At 43.6% G+C, this 15,597-nt stretch overlaps 1 protein-coding gene across 4 annotated transcripts in view; it reads right to left on the bottom strand.

The window, feature by feature from the left end:
• Positions 1-15,597, bottom strand: part of thoc1 (THO complex 1) — a 62,136-nt gene that overhangs the window by 14,697 nt on the left and 31,842 nt on the right. For 3 of the 4 annotated variants that reach the window (XM_033019636.1, XM_033019639.1, XM_033019638.1), the window contains exons 8-14: positions 15,011-15,093; positions 14,837-14,919; positions 12,974-13,082; positions 11,227-11,361; positions 9,635-9,735; positions 7,173-7,239; positions 499-549 (exon numbers count right to left, since the gene is read on the bottom strand). In XM_033019636.1, coding sequence (XP_032875527.1) covers positions 499-549; positions 7,173-7,239; positions 9,635-9,735; positions 11,227-11,361; positions 12,974-13,082; positions 14,837-14,919; positions 15,011-15,093 — 629 coding nt within the window. The remainder of the gene's footprint in view (positions 1-498; positions 550-7,172; positions 7,240-9,634; positions 9,736-11,226; positions 11,362-12,973; positions 13,083-14,836; positions 14,920-15,010; positions 15,094-15,597) is intronic. The other variant, XM_033019637.1, reaches the window with a different exon arrangement.

Here is a 15,597-nt window from a genome sequence, read left to right on the forward strand (position 1 = left end):
ATACTCTGTAATTCAGGCATCGTTCTGGTAAACCACCTCTGCGCCCTTTCAATGCATTAGATTAGATTGATTTTAAAGCCTGTATTTATGTATGTATATATCACTAAATGGACTTCAAAGATCATCACCTTCAAGTTACACACCAATCTGACTTAGATGCATCAAAATCCTGCAAGTTTCTAACAAAAATTGAGATATCATTACCTTAGGGTACAGCGTTGAACATAATCGATCACTATACCTTCAAGGTCAGATCCCAAGAATTAAAATCACATATTTAGTCAGAGTTCAATTAGTTGACCTGTGTCAGGGGGTTAGCACTATAACTAACACCAAGAGAAAGCAATAAATTAACGTAAGGAACAAGTGAACAAATAATTAGCTAGAATGTCACTATTGATCTACTCTGGAGAGAGTGCAAATAGCAATTTTGTTTGTCATTTACCTGCTATCAGGAAATTTAAATCAGAATTTCAAATCAAAAGTAACTTGACATACCTCTACCATTCTAGAAAACTTCTCTCCATCAGGTGGGGTCTCCTTGAGCAACTACACAGAAAACAAAAGCAACATTTAAAGATAACTTTTATCAATGATTCAAATCTTTCTGGGTCAGCAGGTACATTTCCATGGATGTACAGACTTTTAATGCAGAGATCACCATGCAAAAGTTTCAAATGGAAATAGATAGGTTTCTATCTGCTGTCTTGGTGAGACCACACCTGGAGTAGTGCGTACAGTTTTGGTCTCCAAATCTGAGGAAGGACATTATTGCCATAGAGGGAGTGCAGAGAAGGTTCACCAGACTGATTCCTGGGATGTCAGGACTGTCTTATGAAGAAAGACTGGATAGACTTGGTTTATACGCTCTAGAATTTAGGAGATTGAGAGGGGATCTTATAGAAACTTACAAAATTCTTAAGGGGTTGGACAGGCTAGATGCAGGAAGATTGCTCCCGATGTTGGGGAAGTCCAGGACAAGGGGTCACAGCTTAAGGATAAGGGGGAAATCCTTTAAAACCGAGATGAGAAGAACTTTTTTCACACAGAGAGTGGTGAATCTCTGGAACTCCCTGCCACAGAGGGTAGTCGAGGCCAGTTCATTGGCTATATTTAAGAGGGAGTTAGATGTGGCCCTTGTGGCTAAGGGGATCAGAGGGTATGGAGAGAAGGCAGGTACGGGATACTGAGTGGATGATCAGCCATGATCATATTGAATGGGCTCAAAGGGCCTAATGGCCTACTCCTGCACCTAATTTCTATGTTTCTATGTTCATTCTCCCTAAACCTCCCAATTTCATTAAACTGCAGAGCAGAAAGACATTGACCATCTTATTTGAAAGTATATTTTGGTACGTCAATATTGGATTGGAGGACAAATAAATGTTTGTGGTCAAAGGGAATCGCATCCACAACATGAAAGGAAACAGTGGTTTATAAGTGAAATCAGTGTTTAATTGTATCGCAGTTTAAAGCCTGCAGGAGATCTGGTGAAACAAATCTCAATTCAATGTAATAATCTGCCAGTTAAAAATCTATAGGAAAGCAACATCAAAAGTGCTTTGAAAAGCACAGCTGAAATTTACCTCAGAAGTTTAACTGAATTATCTACAAGATTGAGGAGAACCTGCAGTCCATCAACTTAAATATGCAGATTTACCAAAAACCCGACTACTGCCAGTGGTTTGAGAAAATGGAGAATGAACATTCATAGACAACATCAATGCCATGATTCACTTTGTAGAACAATGCAGTTGAAGGATTCAGGGAAGAGGATCGAGTTCCAGAACAAATTACACTGAAAAGGAGGCGGTACTGAATGTGTCAGCAGGCTTAAAGGTGAATAAATCCTCCCTGCTCCAAGTTGGGAGGGGGCAGAGCTGGGAGGGGCAGTGTGGCTTTGTTAAGGGGAAATCCTGTCAGACTAATGAAGTTAACTGTTGAGAGGAGCTGGACGCTCTACAGGGTTGTTTTGAGGTCACAGACTGGAACAGTATAGTCCTCATGGAGAGAACATTGATGGGCTCACGGACTGTGTTACCAGTTACATAAATTTCTCTGGATAACGTTGTCCCTGAGGAGACTGTACAGTGTTTCCCCAACAATAAGCCCTGGGTCAACAGTAACATAAAGACCCTTCTCAACCAGAAGAAGGCCTTCGGGAATGGTGACAGGGAGGTGAAACGGATAAAGAAAGATCTAAAGGCGAGACAAATACAGGGCAAGGTTGACTACAGGAGGAAACTGGAGCTGAAACTTCTGCGGAACAACATGAGGGATGTGTGGTATGAGGAGCATTACAGGCTACAAGATGACCAGTGGCCTGGGGAGGGAAAGCAATCAGGATTGGGCCAATGAGCAAAACCGGTTTAACAGATTTGATGGAGGGGCCTCTGCCCACCCTCCCCCCTGCTCCCTGACAGATACTCCCCCTTCAATTTCGCTGGTCCACTTCCTGACACTGGTTAGGTGCGGCAAAGAAGGGGCAGAGCATGTGAGGAAAGAGCTGAGCAGACTCCACCCAGGCAAAACCACGGGTCCCGATGGTGTCAGCCCTAGGGTACTCAAGGCGTGTGCCTGCCAGTTGTGCGGAGTACTTCAGCATATCTTCAACCTGAGCCTGGAGAGGGTTCCTGTGATGTGGAAGACATCCTGCCTGGTTCCTGTACCAGAGGATGCGTCCCAGCTCCTCCAATGGACTACAGACCGTGGGCAATGACCTCACATCATGCAGTCTCTGGAGAGGCTGGTGCTCACTTACTTGCAACCCTGGTTACATCGTAGCTGGACCCCCTGCAGTTCGCTTACCAAACAAAGATGGCGGTTGAGGACACCATCATCCACCTGCTCCATCGTTCCTATGCTCACCTGGACAAGTCGGGAAGCACTGAGAGTCATGTTTTTTTTTACTTCTCCAGTGCTTTTAACACCATCCGGCCTGCACTGCTAGGGAGCAAACTGACGAAGATGCTGGTGGATGATCCATTGGTGTCCTGGATCACCAACTACCTGACTGGACGACCACAGTATGTCAGGCTATAGAACTTGTATTTCAGACATGGTAGTGAGCAACACAGGGGACAGTCCCCTCTCCCTTCCAGTTTACCATCTAAACCTCAGACTGCAGACTCCTGCCACATGCAGAGGTTTTCAGATGACTCTGCAATTGTGGGCTGCATCAGTGAGGGAAGGGAAGCTGAAAACAGAGGTGTAGTCAACAACTTTGTTGAGTGGTGTGGGCTGAATCACCTGCAGCTGAACACCGACAAGACTAAGGAGTTAGTGGTGGACCTTAGGAGAACAGGAACATGGTGTGGATGTGCAGTTTACCAAGGAGTACAACTACCTTGGAGTTTACCTGGACAGTAAATTGGACTGGTCCAGGAACGCTGAGGCACTGAATAAAAAGTGACAGAGCCATCTTTACTTTTTGAGGAGGCTCTACTCATTCAACGTCTGCAGTAAGATGCTGCAGATGTTCTATCAATTGGTGGTGGCCAGTGCCATCTTCTTCGCTGTCGTGTGCTGGGGTAGCAGGGCAATGCCAATAGAATGAAGGCTGGCTCTGTCCTGGGGGTGGAGTTGGATTCACTGGAGGTGGTCTTGGAGGGAGAGGATGCTCCTCAAACTTGGACAAGACAGCTCTCCCCCTCCATGACACACTGGTCAACCTGAGGAGTACATTCAGCAACAGACTGGTTCCACCAAGATGCAACACAGAATACCACAGGAGATCCTTTCCCCCTGTGGCTATCAAACAGTACAAATGCTCCCCCTTCTGTTGTGGGATAGACGGACTCCCCTTCCCCCTCCTGCTCCTCAATCTTTGCACATCCCCAATTCTGGAATTTCAACTCTTCACTTCAATTTCATGTTTCAAGTATCTTGTTGTGTTTTATGACTGTTGGCAGACCAATTTTCCTCCTGGGATAAATAAAGTTATATCGTATCAACATCATTAAAACCTTCAACAAATCTTGCCAGTGAGCTCACGGAATCCAGAGCAATAAACGAGTTCAGTATTCCGACAGCACATGCCCAGGTCATAGGTCACTCTGCATAAACATTGCTGGAAGCAGTGCAGCTGTGTAAATATAGATCTTCATTTCATCCATATTTTCCAGCTTTGATTCTTCTAGGTAAGAAAATACTGCTTTCAAACTATGAATTAGTTGTATTTATTGTTCCTTTGTGCAAAGTATGATGATTTTGTTGTTTTTTTATTGCTTTATGCTTTGGTGAGTAAGCGAGATCGTGCTGCTGCGTGCGGTCTGGGTCCGTGGTCGGGTCTCCGGCGCTGCGGGCGCTGTTGAGTTGCTGCTGGGCCGTCCCCGTCCCCTCCCGGATGTCCCGTCCCTGTCCGGACTTGCAGCGGGCGCTGGCTCCGGTTCAGCTCTCCTCCGGCTCCCGGGGGTACCGTTCCTCAGCGGGCCAGGGACTGTCGGCTGCGCCTCTCTCCTTGTCCAGTGGCTGTCGGTTGGCCCCCACGGTGCCGGCAGGGGCCGTGTGCCGGTCATTGGTGGGGAAGCACACTGGGTGCTGCGGTGGCTCGGCGGGTCAGGCAACATCTCTGGAGAAGGGTCTCGACCCGAAACGTCACCCATTCCTTTCTCCAGGGATGCTGCCTGTACAGTTGAGTTGCTGCAGTGCTTTGTAGTGTATCCCCATTGATGGCTGGTGCTCAGCTTTCGGCTGCACCGGGGGGAGGGGGGGGGGGGGGGTTGGCTGCTGGCTGCTCGGAGGAGCGGGGAATGCGGCTGGCGGTCCCCGGCCTGTCGGGGAGCGGGTTCCTCGGGAGTTGGAGCGGGGTTGGGCTGGAGTTGGCACTTCTTCTCCGCGCTGGCTCTGGGCATCTGCTCCAGGCCAGTGTCCCGTCGGACCGGGGTCTCCCCGGACGGGGATGGGACGCTCGGGGGGGGGAAACGGGGCGGTCCAGTGGCGGTTCGGCAGCACTTGTGGCGCCGGGGACCTGGGTTCGATCCTGGCTGCGGATGATGCGCGGGTCTGTGCGCGCAGCAGCCGAGAATGTCTCTCCGCCGGTCCAGCCTCTCCCCTGTCTCCCTCTCGCCCCGTTCTCGCTACCTTCCTCACATTAAATATATTTTTACACATAAATTATGAATAAAGATAAGAATGTTTACACAGTTTGTTCAGCCAGGGCTTTGTTCGCTTTTTCTTTATAGCGAATGACCGTTGACAAATCCCATGATTCCTTGCTTTTTTCGGAATAACGAACTCGCTTGTTTGGTAAACTGGATCTGAAAATGGCTTGGCAATAGAAGGCTGGGGTTGATGATCAAGAGTTGTTTTGGTCATCTGAGCATCTTTTTCCACAGAGGGTGGTAGACATAAGGAACAAACTGCCAGAAGACTTAGCTGAAGCAGGTACTTTAATGGCACTTAAAAGGCACTTGGATAGGCATATGGATAGGAAAGGTTTAGAGGGATATAGATCAAATGGGGCAAACTACTAGCTTAGATGGGGCATCTTGGTCAGCATGGATGAGTTGGGCCAAAGGGCCTGCTTCTGTGCTGCTTGACTCCAGTTGTTAGTCTACACAACTTAGCCATCTACTGTGAAAATGAATGAAAACCCATCTATTTTGGGGGGAAAAAATACTATATTTGGGATTAATTTTTATAGAATACAATTTAGTATTCTTAGAATTTCTGAGTATTTCTGAGCTCACCTGTATAAAATAATCTGCAGAAACCAGCGATGTAAGTAGCGAGCTGCTAAAATGCATGAGCACTACTGTGATCTCCCGGAGGTAGCTGTAAGGGAATTCCCGGTTGGAGGGGAATCCCCGACCTCGCGGAGGCGCGCAGGTACAGTAAGTACTGTACCTGTAAACACCAGGGAGGCCGTCATGGAGTCCGGAATCGAGGCCATCGGGCTGGATCTCCCAGCAGCAACGGAGCTGGAGGTGCCGACTGTAAGGGAATCCCCGATCGCAGGGGAATCCCCAACCTCGAGGAGACTCGCAAGTACTGTACCTGTAAACACCGAGGAGGCCTTCATGGAGTACAGAAACGTGGTCGTTGGGCAGAACTACAAGTAAGACTGAAGCGCAGGGGACTTCGCCCCCTCTCCGTACCATTCTGTTAGACAGGATTGCCACGTCTGAGCACCACGAAGAGTTGACCATGAGGCAGACCCCCCCTCCTCTCCTTTTCCCAGATGCCTGCGTACGGTCCATACGGTGGATGGAGAGACCACTCCCCAATCTTTGCACATCCCCAATCTTTTCCACTCATCACTTTAATTTCATGTTTCATGTACCTTGTGTTTTATGACTGTTGGCAGACGAATTTTCCTCCTGGGATAAATAAAGTTCTACCACAGACAATAGATGCAGGAGTAGGCCATTCGGCCTTTTGAGCCAGCACCGCCATTGACTGTAATCATGGCTGATCATCCACAATCAGTACCCCGTTCCTGCCTTGTCCCCCTGTCCCTTGACTCCATTATCTTTAAGAGCTCTATCTAACTCTCTCTTGAAAGCATCCAGTGGATTGGACTACGCAGGTGCAGCATGGGACCCATACACAAATAAAAACATTTCTTCCATCGAACGTGTCCAAAGACAGGCAGCTCGATTTGTTACTAACGCCTATGAGAGAGAAGCGAGTGTCACCAAACTTCTGAATTCTCTGTGGTGGAACCCTCTCCAAGACAGACGTGAAGCTCACCGTTTGACCTGATTTTACAAAATGTTAAATGGTCAGCTCGACATAGACTACAAGACCTACACCAAACCCAAACCAATTAGGAGCAGACGAGGGCATTCGATCCAATTTGTGATCCCAGCTACAAAGACAGATGTGTACAGCAATTCGTTCTTCCCCCGCACAATTAAAGCATGGAATAATCTCCACCCAACTATAGTTACCCAACCAGATGCAACTAAATTTAAAGTAGCTCTTTCTTCCCGATAACCCTTTCTGGCTTAAGCCCTCCCTTCACCACCTCCAGTTTAAATTCCATTTGGAATATTTTGGAGGATCAAGAAACCAAGATTGGCCTCCACTGCCTTCCGAGGCAGGGAATTCCACAGATTCACAACTCTCTGGGTGAAAAAGTTTTTCCTCATCTCCGTTCTAAATGGCCTAGCCCCTATTCTTAAAGGGGAATTTCATTTAGTTTCGTATAGTAATTCACTTCAACCAACCTGATAAACTGCTTTGGTGGTATCTTCAATCCACAGAGACTGTTCATCAGTTAATACGCAATAGGAGCTGTGAAAAAACCCCAACTTTATTGAAATGTGTGTTCTCATAGATCTGGCTGGTGAATAATATCTGAACATTGCTCATTGTTCACATGCTGTGGTTATATTTTTTTACTTCCACATGACTAATAGTGCACTAAACACCACACGGTATAATTACTCGACATCTGCTTCCTTGAAGGACATTTCCTATCTTAAAATACATCCATGTACTTTTCCATGTTAAGAAATATTAAGCAAAGCATAAGCTTTTTCTTAAAATTCATCTTCCAGGAGGATTTCTATAAACACTTATAGAGTTGCATTTCTTACAAAATTACACAACTCCAGTTAATATTTAACTTATGACACTTTCCCAACATAATTTTGAATAGATAAATGAAAAGTGAAATAGGCAGTAGAAGTGATCCATTCAATTCCTTCTGCCAATTCTACCATTCAGGAAGATGAACGCAGTCCTCTTGAATAAAGAGCTTCAAAGATTTACTACTCTAACTGGCCAGGTCCCCTCTACGTTTCCCTGAGGGGACCTGGCCAGAACATCGGCTTTGGCGGCGGCGCAGAACATCGGCTTTGGCGGCGGCGCAGCGCTGGAGCGCTATTGCGGAGCGGGCGATGCCTTTCCTGGGTCGCCGCGCTGGAACTCCAGTATGCTGGGACCGCCGATAAGAACATTGTGGAGCCGCGGTTCTGTGGAGCGGCCAGCTGCGACGCTGAACGTTACATCCCGGAGCCTGGGATCTCTTGCTGAGATCGCCAGTGTGCGGAGCTCCGTCCGGCGCGGTCTGTTGGCTTGGAAGCCGCGGTCTCCGGTGGGAAGGCGGCCGTTCCTGGCACCCCAAGCCGCTGGGGGTTCTCCCGACGCCGGAGCACCATCACCCGGCGAGAACATCGGGCGCCGTGGCGGCGACTGTGGAGGCCTCAATAGGCCCGACTTTGGGTGGACAAGAGGATGGGGACTGGACTTTGTGCCTTCCCCCACAGTAGGAACCACTGTGGGGGGATGTTTTTGTGTTGAACTTCTTTTTGAATGCTATGTTGTATTTTTATTAGTGTGCTGCAAGGACATCAGAATTTCCCCTGAATAAGGGGATTAATAAAGTTTAATCTAATCTAATCTAACTGGAGGAATGTAACACAAAGTAAAAGTTTTAAAGCATATTGGAATTAAACTATGTTAACTAGGATTTACAAACAGCAATAAGGGAGATATAACAGGAACAAACAGACAGGGAAATAAAATTGGGCAGTATTCCCTCAAGGTTTCCCGACAGATCCCCAATTGAAAAAGTGGAGGGCAGGCAAAACTGGTGGTGTCACGCATAACTAAGAACAACTGGCAATTGAATGGAATTGCCAACTTCCATGTTGGCTCAGACTGTTCATTCAGTGAGTAACTAAACCAGACAGATCTATTGTGTGGAGTTTGCAAGTTCTCCCCAAGACCACATGGGGTTCCTGTGTGTGTGTGTGTGTGTGTGTGTGTGTGTGTGTGTTCCAGTTTCCTCCCATATTCCAAATAAAGACTGGCAGTTTTATTGGTGGTAACTGTTAATTGCCCTGAGACTGTAGCTGAGTGGTGGAGTCCAGAGAAAGATGATGGGGAAAGTGGGAGAATAATATAAATAGTATAAATGTAGGATTGATAGGGTGGTTGGTGTGGACTTGGAAAGCCAAAGGGTATGTTTCCATGATATGTCTCACAATGTACATGGGAAAAAATAAGTTTCAAATGTAATTCCTGGTCAACAGCTGAATGATGATTTCAGGTGAGTAAAGTCCCTATGATTATTAAGAGATAAATTGGCAGTTTTTTATTCTTGAACATTATCCAGCAACAGTGCAATCGTGTCTGTGGGTTGTGTGTCAGCAATAGACAAGTTCATCTGCAATGACCCTGAAATGAAATACACTAGAAGAGCTTACAATTAGCTAAATGGAAACCGATGTCCTTCGAGCAGAAGGTAATCATTTAGCAGAGAAGGGCAAAGAGATAAATGAAAGGGATTTATTGATGGGAAAACACAATGAAGAATCCACAGAGAAATTATATAAGGTTTATGTTCAAGGTTAAGTAGCCTCAAATAACTTTTCTCAAGGAGAAAAATAAATTCAAGACTTAATCGAGTGACGTGCTTAAAAATATAAACGTAAACTAAACTAAATCAAGAAAATCAAATTCTATCAACACTTCCTGCATATTGACTTCTCTGTCTCCTTTGCCTCCCACCTCAAATATTGCCTTTGGCACATTGATCTTCCTATTGTTTATATGCTCATTAAATGCTCGATCTCATAAATATTGAAGCATTTTTAGCTCTACCATTGAACTTAATGATACATTAAAGGGATTTCCTTAACTAGATATGTTCACACTATACAGTAAATTTATAGATGATTACCTTTTAAATTTGACTTGGCCCTTCAGGTATTGAAACAATATCAAATACTGTAAAAGAATATGTCGTCTAAAGTTGCTGTCATTTAGTTGTAGGTCCATCAGCTAGTAGCAAAAAGAAAATAGAGTCAGATTTGCAGGTGCATTTTTATGAACTCAAATATGTAGTAGGCATTCTTTCAAACCATTTCGTAGTCAATGAAGTGAGTTTGAAAAATACAAGAGATCTGGGCAGGGAGTATTGTAGGAGTTAAGTGGCTGCAGTCATTTGGTGACATTTACTTACTAAAGTGCTCTGCTGCTATGAAACATAGAACTAAATAGATTTTGTTTTTGCCATTTGATATAAAGAACATTCTTATTTTCTGTTCCTTCTTAGTCTTTTTAGCAAACATCAATAAGAATTTTTTTATGCATCTAGAGAATGTAATGTTCATTCATAGCTCTCATAATCAATGTTATTCTCAATTAAACTATATTAATCAAAGACCAGGCCAATACCAGATTATTTTCTACATCTCATTGCTCTGGGGGTGAAAAATTGAATAAAAGCACAAACTAGTTTCTTACCAAAATATAAAATTAACATCAGATAATTCAGAAACAGGGCCTAGCAACATGTTGAAAATAACCATGTTTTGTTTCCTTGCTGTTCAATAAATTTTGCTCAGCTTTCCCACGTTGACAAACAAATATTTGCAGATACCCGTATTTGAGCATGGCCAAGAATCTCAATTTTACTCATATATATCAGTAATGTTTTAATCAGAGATGAAAGTTGTCAGAAATCAGAGGGTTTTATACATATTTTGGAATTCTTCCTTTGTGTTTTTGTTCTAGTGGCTGATTTGAAATCTGTGTACTGAAATTTGTAATGTTCACATGCTGCAATACATAGATACATAGACAATAGGTGCAGGAGTAGGCCATTCGGCCCTTCGAGCCAGCACTGCCATTCAATATGATCATGGCTGATCATCCACAATCAGTACCCCAGTACATTAATCAAGTTGTTTCAGCATCAATGTTCATAAATTATAGGAGCAAAATGAGGCCATTCGGGCCATCGTGTCTACTCTATTCAATCATGGCTGATCTATCTTTCCCTCTCAACCCACCCTCCTGCCTTCTTCCCATAACACCCTTACTAATTAAACGGACGGCATGATGTCGCAGCGGTAAAGTTGCTGCCTTACAGCGTCAGAGACCCGGGCTCCATCCCGACTACGGGTGCTGTCTGTACAGAGTTTCTAGTTCTCCCTGTGACCGTGTGGGTTTTCTCCAAGATTTTTGGTTTCCTCCCACACTCCAAAGGCGTACAGGTTTGTAGGTTAATTGACTTGGTATAAGTGTAAATTGTCCCTCGTGTGTGTAAGATGGTGTTAATGTGTGGGGATCGTTGGTCGTCGTGAACTCGGTGGACCGAAGACCCTGTTTCCACGCTCTATCTCTAAACTAAACAAGTATCTGTCATTCTCTGCCTTAAAAATACCCAATAAACCCAATGATATATTCTGTCACTGAACATTTTTCAACTGAAAGAAAGGAGACACAAATGGCTTATGGAATTTCACCAAAGCTGCAATGAAAAAATACCTTCTCACTGGTCAAGAATTTAGCGAAGTAAACATGTGCATCTCCTGGGGGTTTTAATTCCTCCTGCTTCTTCTTTGAAGCCTGCATATCATCCAGTTTGTAGCTTCTGAAAACATCTAACACTTCATCCGAATGCTGCAAAACAAGACACAGCAGTGATGATCGGAGAGAAAGACAATATCAATACTGTACAAGCATTAAAAAAGACCTTTGCTTTTATGTGTAATCATGGGTTGTGCATCAGAAAACCCCCACAAACTGAACAATATACAATAATATTATTATTTTTGAATGTTGTTATTGCAATAACTTACAGAACATTTAAAAAGTAATAATTTAATAACGTGTATTTTTGGTTTGCACTGTCTTCAGCATGTCCTGCAGATGACCTTTGAATCTGGATAACTGGCTCAAAAATTGGCTTGGTGATAGTAAGCAGAGCGCAGTGGCGGAAGAATATTTTTCTGATTGGCAGCCTGACCAGCAGTGCAGCACAGGGATTGGTGCTAAAACCTTACTTGTTTGTGGTATATATCAATAACTAGGGTATAGGATGTATGATTTGTAAGTTTGGGGATGATGCAAAAATTGATGGACACCGAGCAAGGTTGTCAAAGCGACAACAGATTTAAATAATTTGGAAAGTTCAGCCTTTTATTCCCCACCAGTGCAAGGTGGTGCATTTTGGGAAATCAAATTGAGGACACTGTAAATAGTAGGGATAAAGGAATGTTGCTGAACAGAGAGTCCAAGGAGCCCGAGCCCATAGTTCCCTGAAAATTGTAACATATGGACCAATAGAATGGTGAAGCGGGCATATAGCAATGCTTGCCTTCATAGGTTTGAGCATACTTACAGAACAGGAACAGCACCTTGGGCTCACAATGTTTGTGTACAAACTTGGGTCCAACATGATATTTAAACTCTGCCTACATGTGATCCATATCCCGACATTCCTTACATAGCTCCACACCCATCTAAAAGCCTGTTGAACACCATTATTGCATCTACTTCCATCACCATGTCCCAGGTATCCACCACTCTCTCTGTAAAACAACTTGCCCTACACATCTCATTTAATCTCTGGCCTTAAAGCTATGCCCTCAAGTCTTTGACATTTCCACCCTGAGAAAAAGGATCTGATTGTTTACCTTATCTATGCCTCTCGTAATTTAATATACTTCTAACAGGTCTCACCTCGATATCAGACTTTCCAGAGAAAATAATCCTTAATAAATAATGATAGCTAATAGTTGATAATCCAGGCAGCATTCTGTTAAACTTCTTCTGCACTCTCTCCACATCCCTCAGCTAGAACGTGTAGGAAGGAAATGCCAATGCTGGTTTATATCGAAGATAGACACAAAGTGCTGGAGTAACTCAGCAGGTCAGGCAGCATCTCTGGAGAAAAATGATGGGTGCTGTTTTGGGTCTGAACCCTTCTTCAGATTGAAAGCAGAGGGGGGACTGTAGTAGCAAAAGGCCAGAACAAATCAGGGCCCGCAACAGATGACCAAGAAAATGTGGAGCCCATAATGGCCCATTGTTGGCTGGAGAAGAGGTGATAACGAAGGGGTACTGGGATCCACTGTTCTCATCCTTGTATCATCGTTATCACTTTGTGCCTTCCTTCAGCTATAAATTGCTTAAACATTATCTTGGCTATAATGATTTTGTTTTTAAGAAGTATACCCAGCTAAAGGTCCTTTGGAAGATAGAATGACCTCACATAGCAAATAAAATTTACCTTCAAAAACGTCTTCCAAAAAATTTTCTCGTAACACTGCAATGGATTTCTGAAAAAATCCTGGAGTGACCAAAACTTCCGATACAAGTTGTAATCGATGGGAACAGAGCTATTTAAAAATAAAAAAAGATATGAATATTAACAATGACATGACAAAATTGGAACTTAGGTTATGCAAGCCTCTAAATCAGTGAAAAAAGTAATTAGTCTTATTCAACTGGGTGTAATGAAAGGGTTAAACAGGATTTTCAGATAAAATAAACTACAATAGCCCATATATCAAACTTTCCAGGCCAAGCCATCGTCAGGAGTCCCCGACATGCAGTTGCGCGTATGTGGGACACATTATTTAATTGCTTTTTATTGTTGTTTTTATAAATGTTTCATTTTTGATCTTAGATCGTTGAACTGTTCTTTCTTCAAAGCCAGACAACTTTTAATAAGCCAGAGATACACAGCTGTGAAGCTCGGCGGACATTAACATTACCGGTCGGGTATCCTTGGTTCTGAAAACTACTGCTGACCTGTTTTTTCTCCAATGAAATTCACCGGTCAGCACTGGTTACAACCTACGAGAACCTAAGAGAACCTTCAACCTCCTGGCAACCCACTAGGACCTCCTTGCGACCCAACTACGACTCGAGAATTCTCGCTACTCTCCATGGCGGCTTCATTCTAGTCGGCGCTAATTTTTCAACATGTTGAAAGATGCTCGGCGACCATAATGAGGCCGCGATTAGTTCCCAGAGCGTAGGAACTCCTCACGACCATGAAGGCGACTCGCCAGCAACCACCCGCGAACATGTGGCGACAGCATAGTCTCCTGCAGTCGCCTATGTCATCCATAAATGTACCTATACAAAATGGAAGGCAGTAGTCTGAACTGCAATGTACAGGAAGACTACATTCACTAGCACTTATTTAAGTTATTTTCAAAACTTTAAGAGCAACAGTTCAATTGTTTTATCAAATCCTAATGCCCCTGTCCCACTTAGGAAACTTGAACGGAAACCTCTGGAGACTTTGTGCCCCACCCAAGGTTTCCGTGCGGTTCCCGGAGGTTTTTGTCAGTCTCCCTACCTGCTTCCATTACCTGCAACCTCTGGCAACCACCTGCAACCTCCGGGAACCACACGGAAACCTTGGGTGGGGCGAAAAGTCTCCAGAGGTTTCCGTTCAGGTTTCCTAAGTGGGACAGGGGCATTAGACTGAAACAGATTTCACTGCAAGTATTTCCCTGACCTAAAGAAACATTCAGCAGACACTTCAATTATGAACCAACTTCTATTAAAGTAGTAAGAAAATCACAGCAATTAAAAAAATACATTTCAAAGAATGATGCAGGGACCAAGCATAATTACGGTTTCCTCCAAGAGAAAGATTAATTAAAATATATATATGCTGTTAATCTCACCAATATTTTTATTAACATTAAAATATGTAACTGGAAAGCACGTTACAGTGCAAGATTTTCAAGGATGATATTAGAACAGAGAAGTTACTATAATCAGGAAACAATTAACCAATTGTGGCTAGTTTTATTGTCAGAAATAAGATGGTTATAAAGAATTCAGAATAAACTACTAATCCACAGTGGATAAGACATGCACCTTGCCACCACATAATTGAATGAGCAAGTTAGGTACTTTTAAGGGAACACTGGATAAGTAGGTTCAGAAAATAGATGTGGACAGAATTGGAGGTAAAAGGCTTGTGCGAAATCACACGACAGGGAAGGATCAACTGGCTCAAATGACATATTATTTGCTGCAAGATCTAGTCACATTCAACAACTTATTCAAATAAAGGCCAGGTTTGTTTCTGTACTTCTCTGAGTTTAATAAAAAGTTAAAATATCTGTACCAAGTTGTAGGGGGTTCCTCGTCACCTGTCTCTCCCTCCTCAACTTCCATTCCATCTTCTTTATCTTCTGTGTGCTGCAAATTCTCAAAAGATAACAAAAGTTATTTAAAAAAGGACACACAAGTAAGATAAATCCCATTGGTATTTAGCTTTCTCATCCAAGATAACACTCACTTTCAGCCCTAGGGTGCTGTCCTGTTCATTGGTGTTGAACACCGTGATATTTTCCAGGTTAAATTGGCTTTGCAGATTGAGCCCTGAAATAAAACACAATCAAACTCTGTGACACTTGTGGCTACTTCATGGTAACAATGTTTTCCCTCATGACGGGTAACAAGGGACCTTAATATGCCTTCTAAAATATGACAAGCCATACTTTACAGGGACAGGTAGTGAGATGGTCAATAAATGTAGGCTCAGAAAAGATTAAATATATTTTTGTTGAAAACTCATGAAATATTATGCAGAGTTTGGAATTTCTTTATCTGGGAAACATATGCAAGAGGATGTGCATGCAATAAGACTTTTTCCTAAAATCCAAATATTAAATACACTGAGCGTCTTTTTCTTGGAAATTTTGAAAGGTTTCTTGAAAGACAACTGTCCCTGGCTGACAGATTTGAACTGAGTACAATAATCTCATGACGAGGGCATGACTATTTAGATCAGAGATGAAGATAGGCCATTCGGCCCTTCAAGCCAGCCATTCAATGTGATCATGGGTGATCATCCACAATCAGTACCATGTTCCTGCCTTCTCC

Source organism: Amblyraja radiata, chromosome 4 (genome assembly GCF_010909765.2).
Source record: "Amblyraja radiata isolate CabotCenter1 chromosome 4, sAmbRad1.1.pri, whole genome shotgun sequence".
Classification (NCBI taxonomy): Eukaryota; Metazoa; Chordata; class Chondrichthyes; order Rajiformes; family Rajidae; genus Amblyraja; species Amblyraja radiata.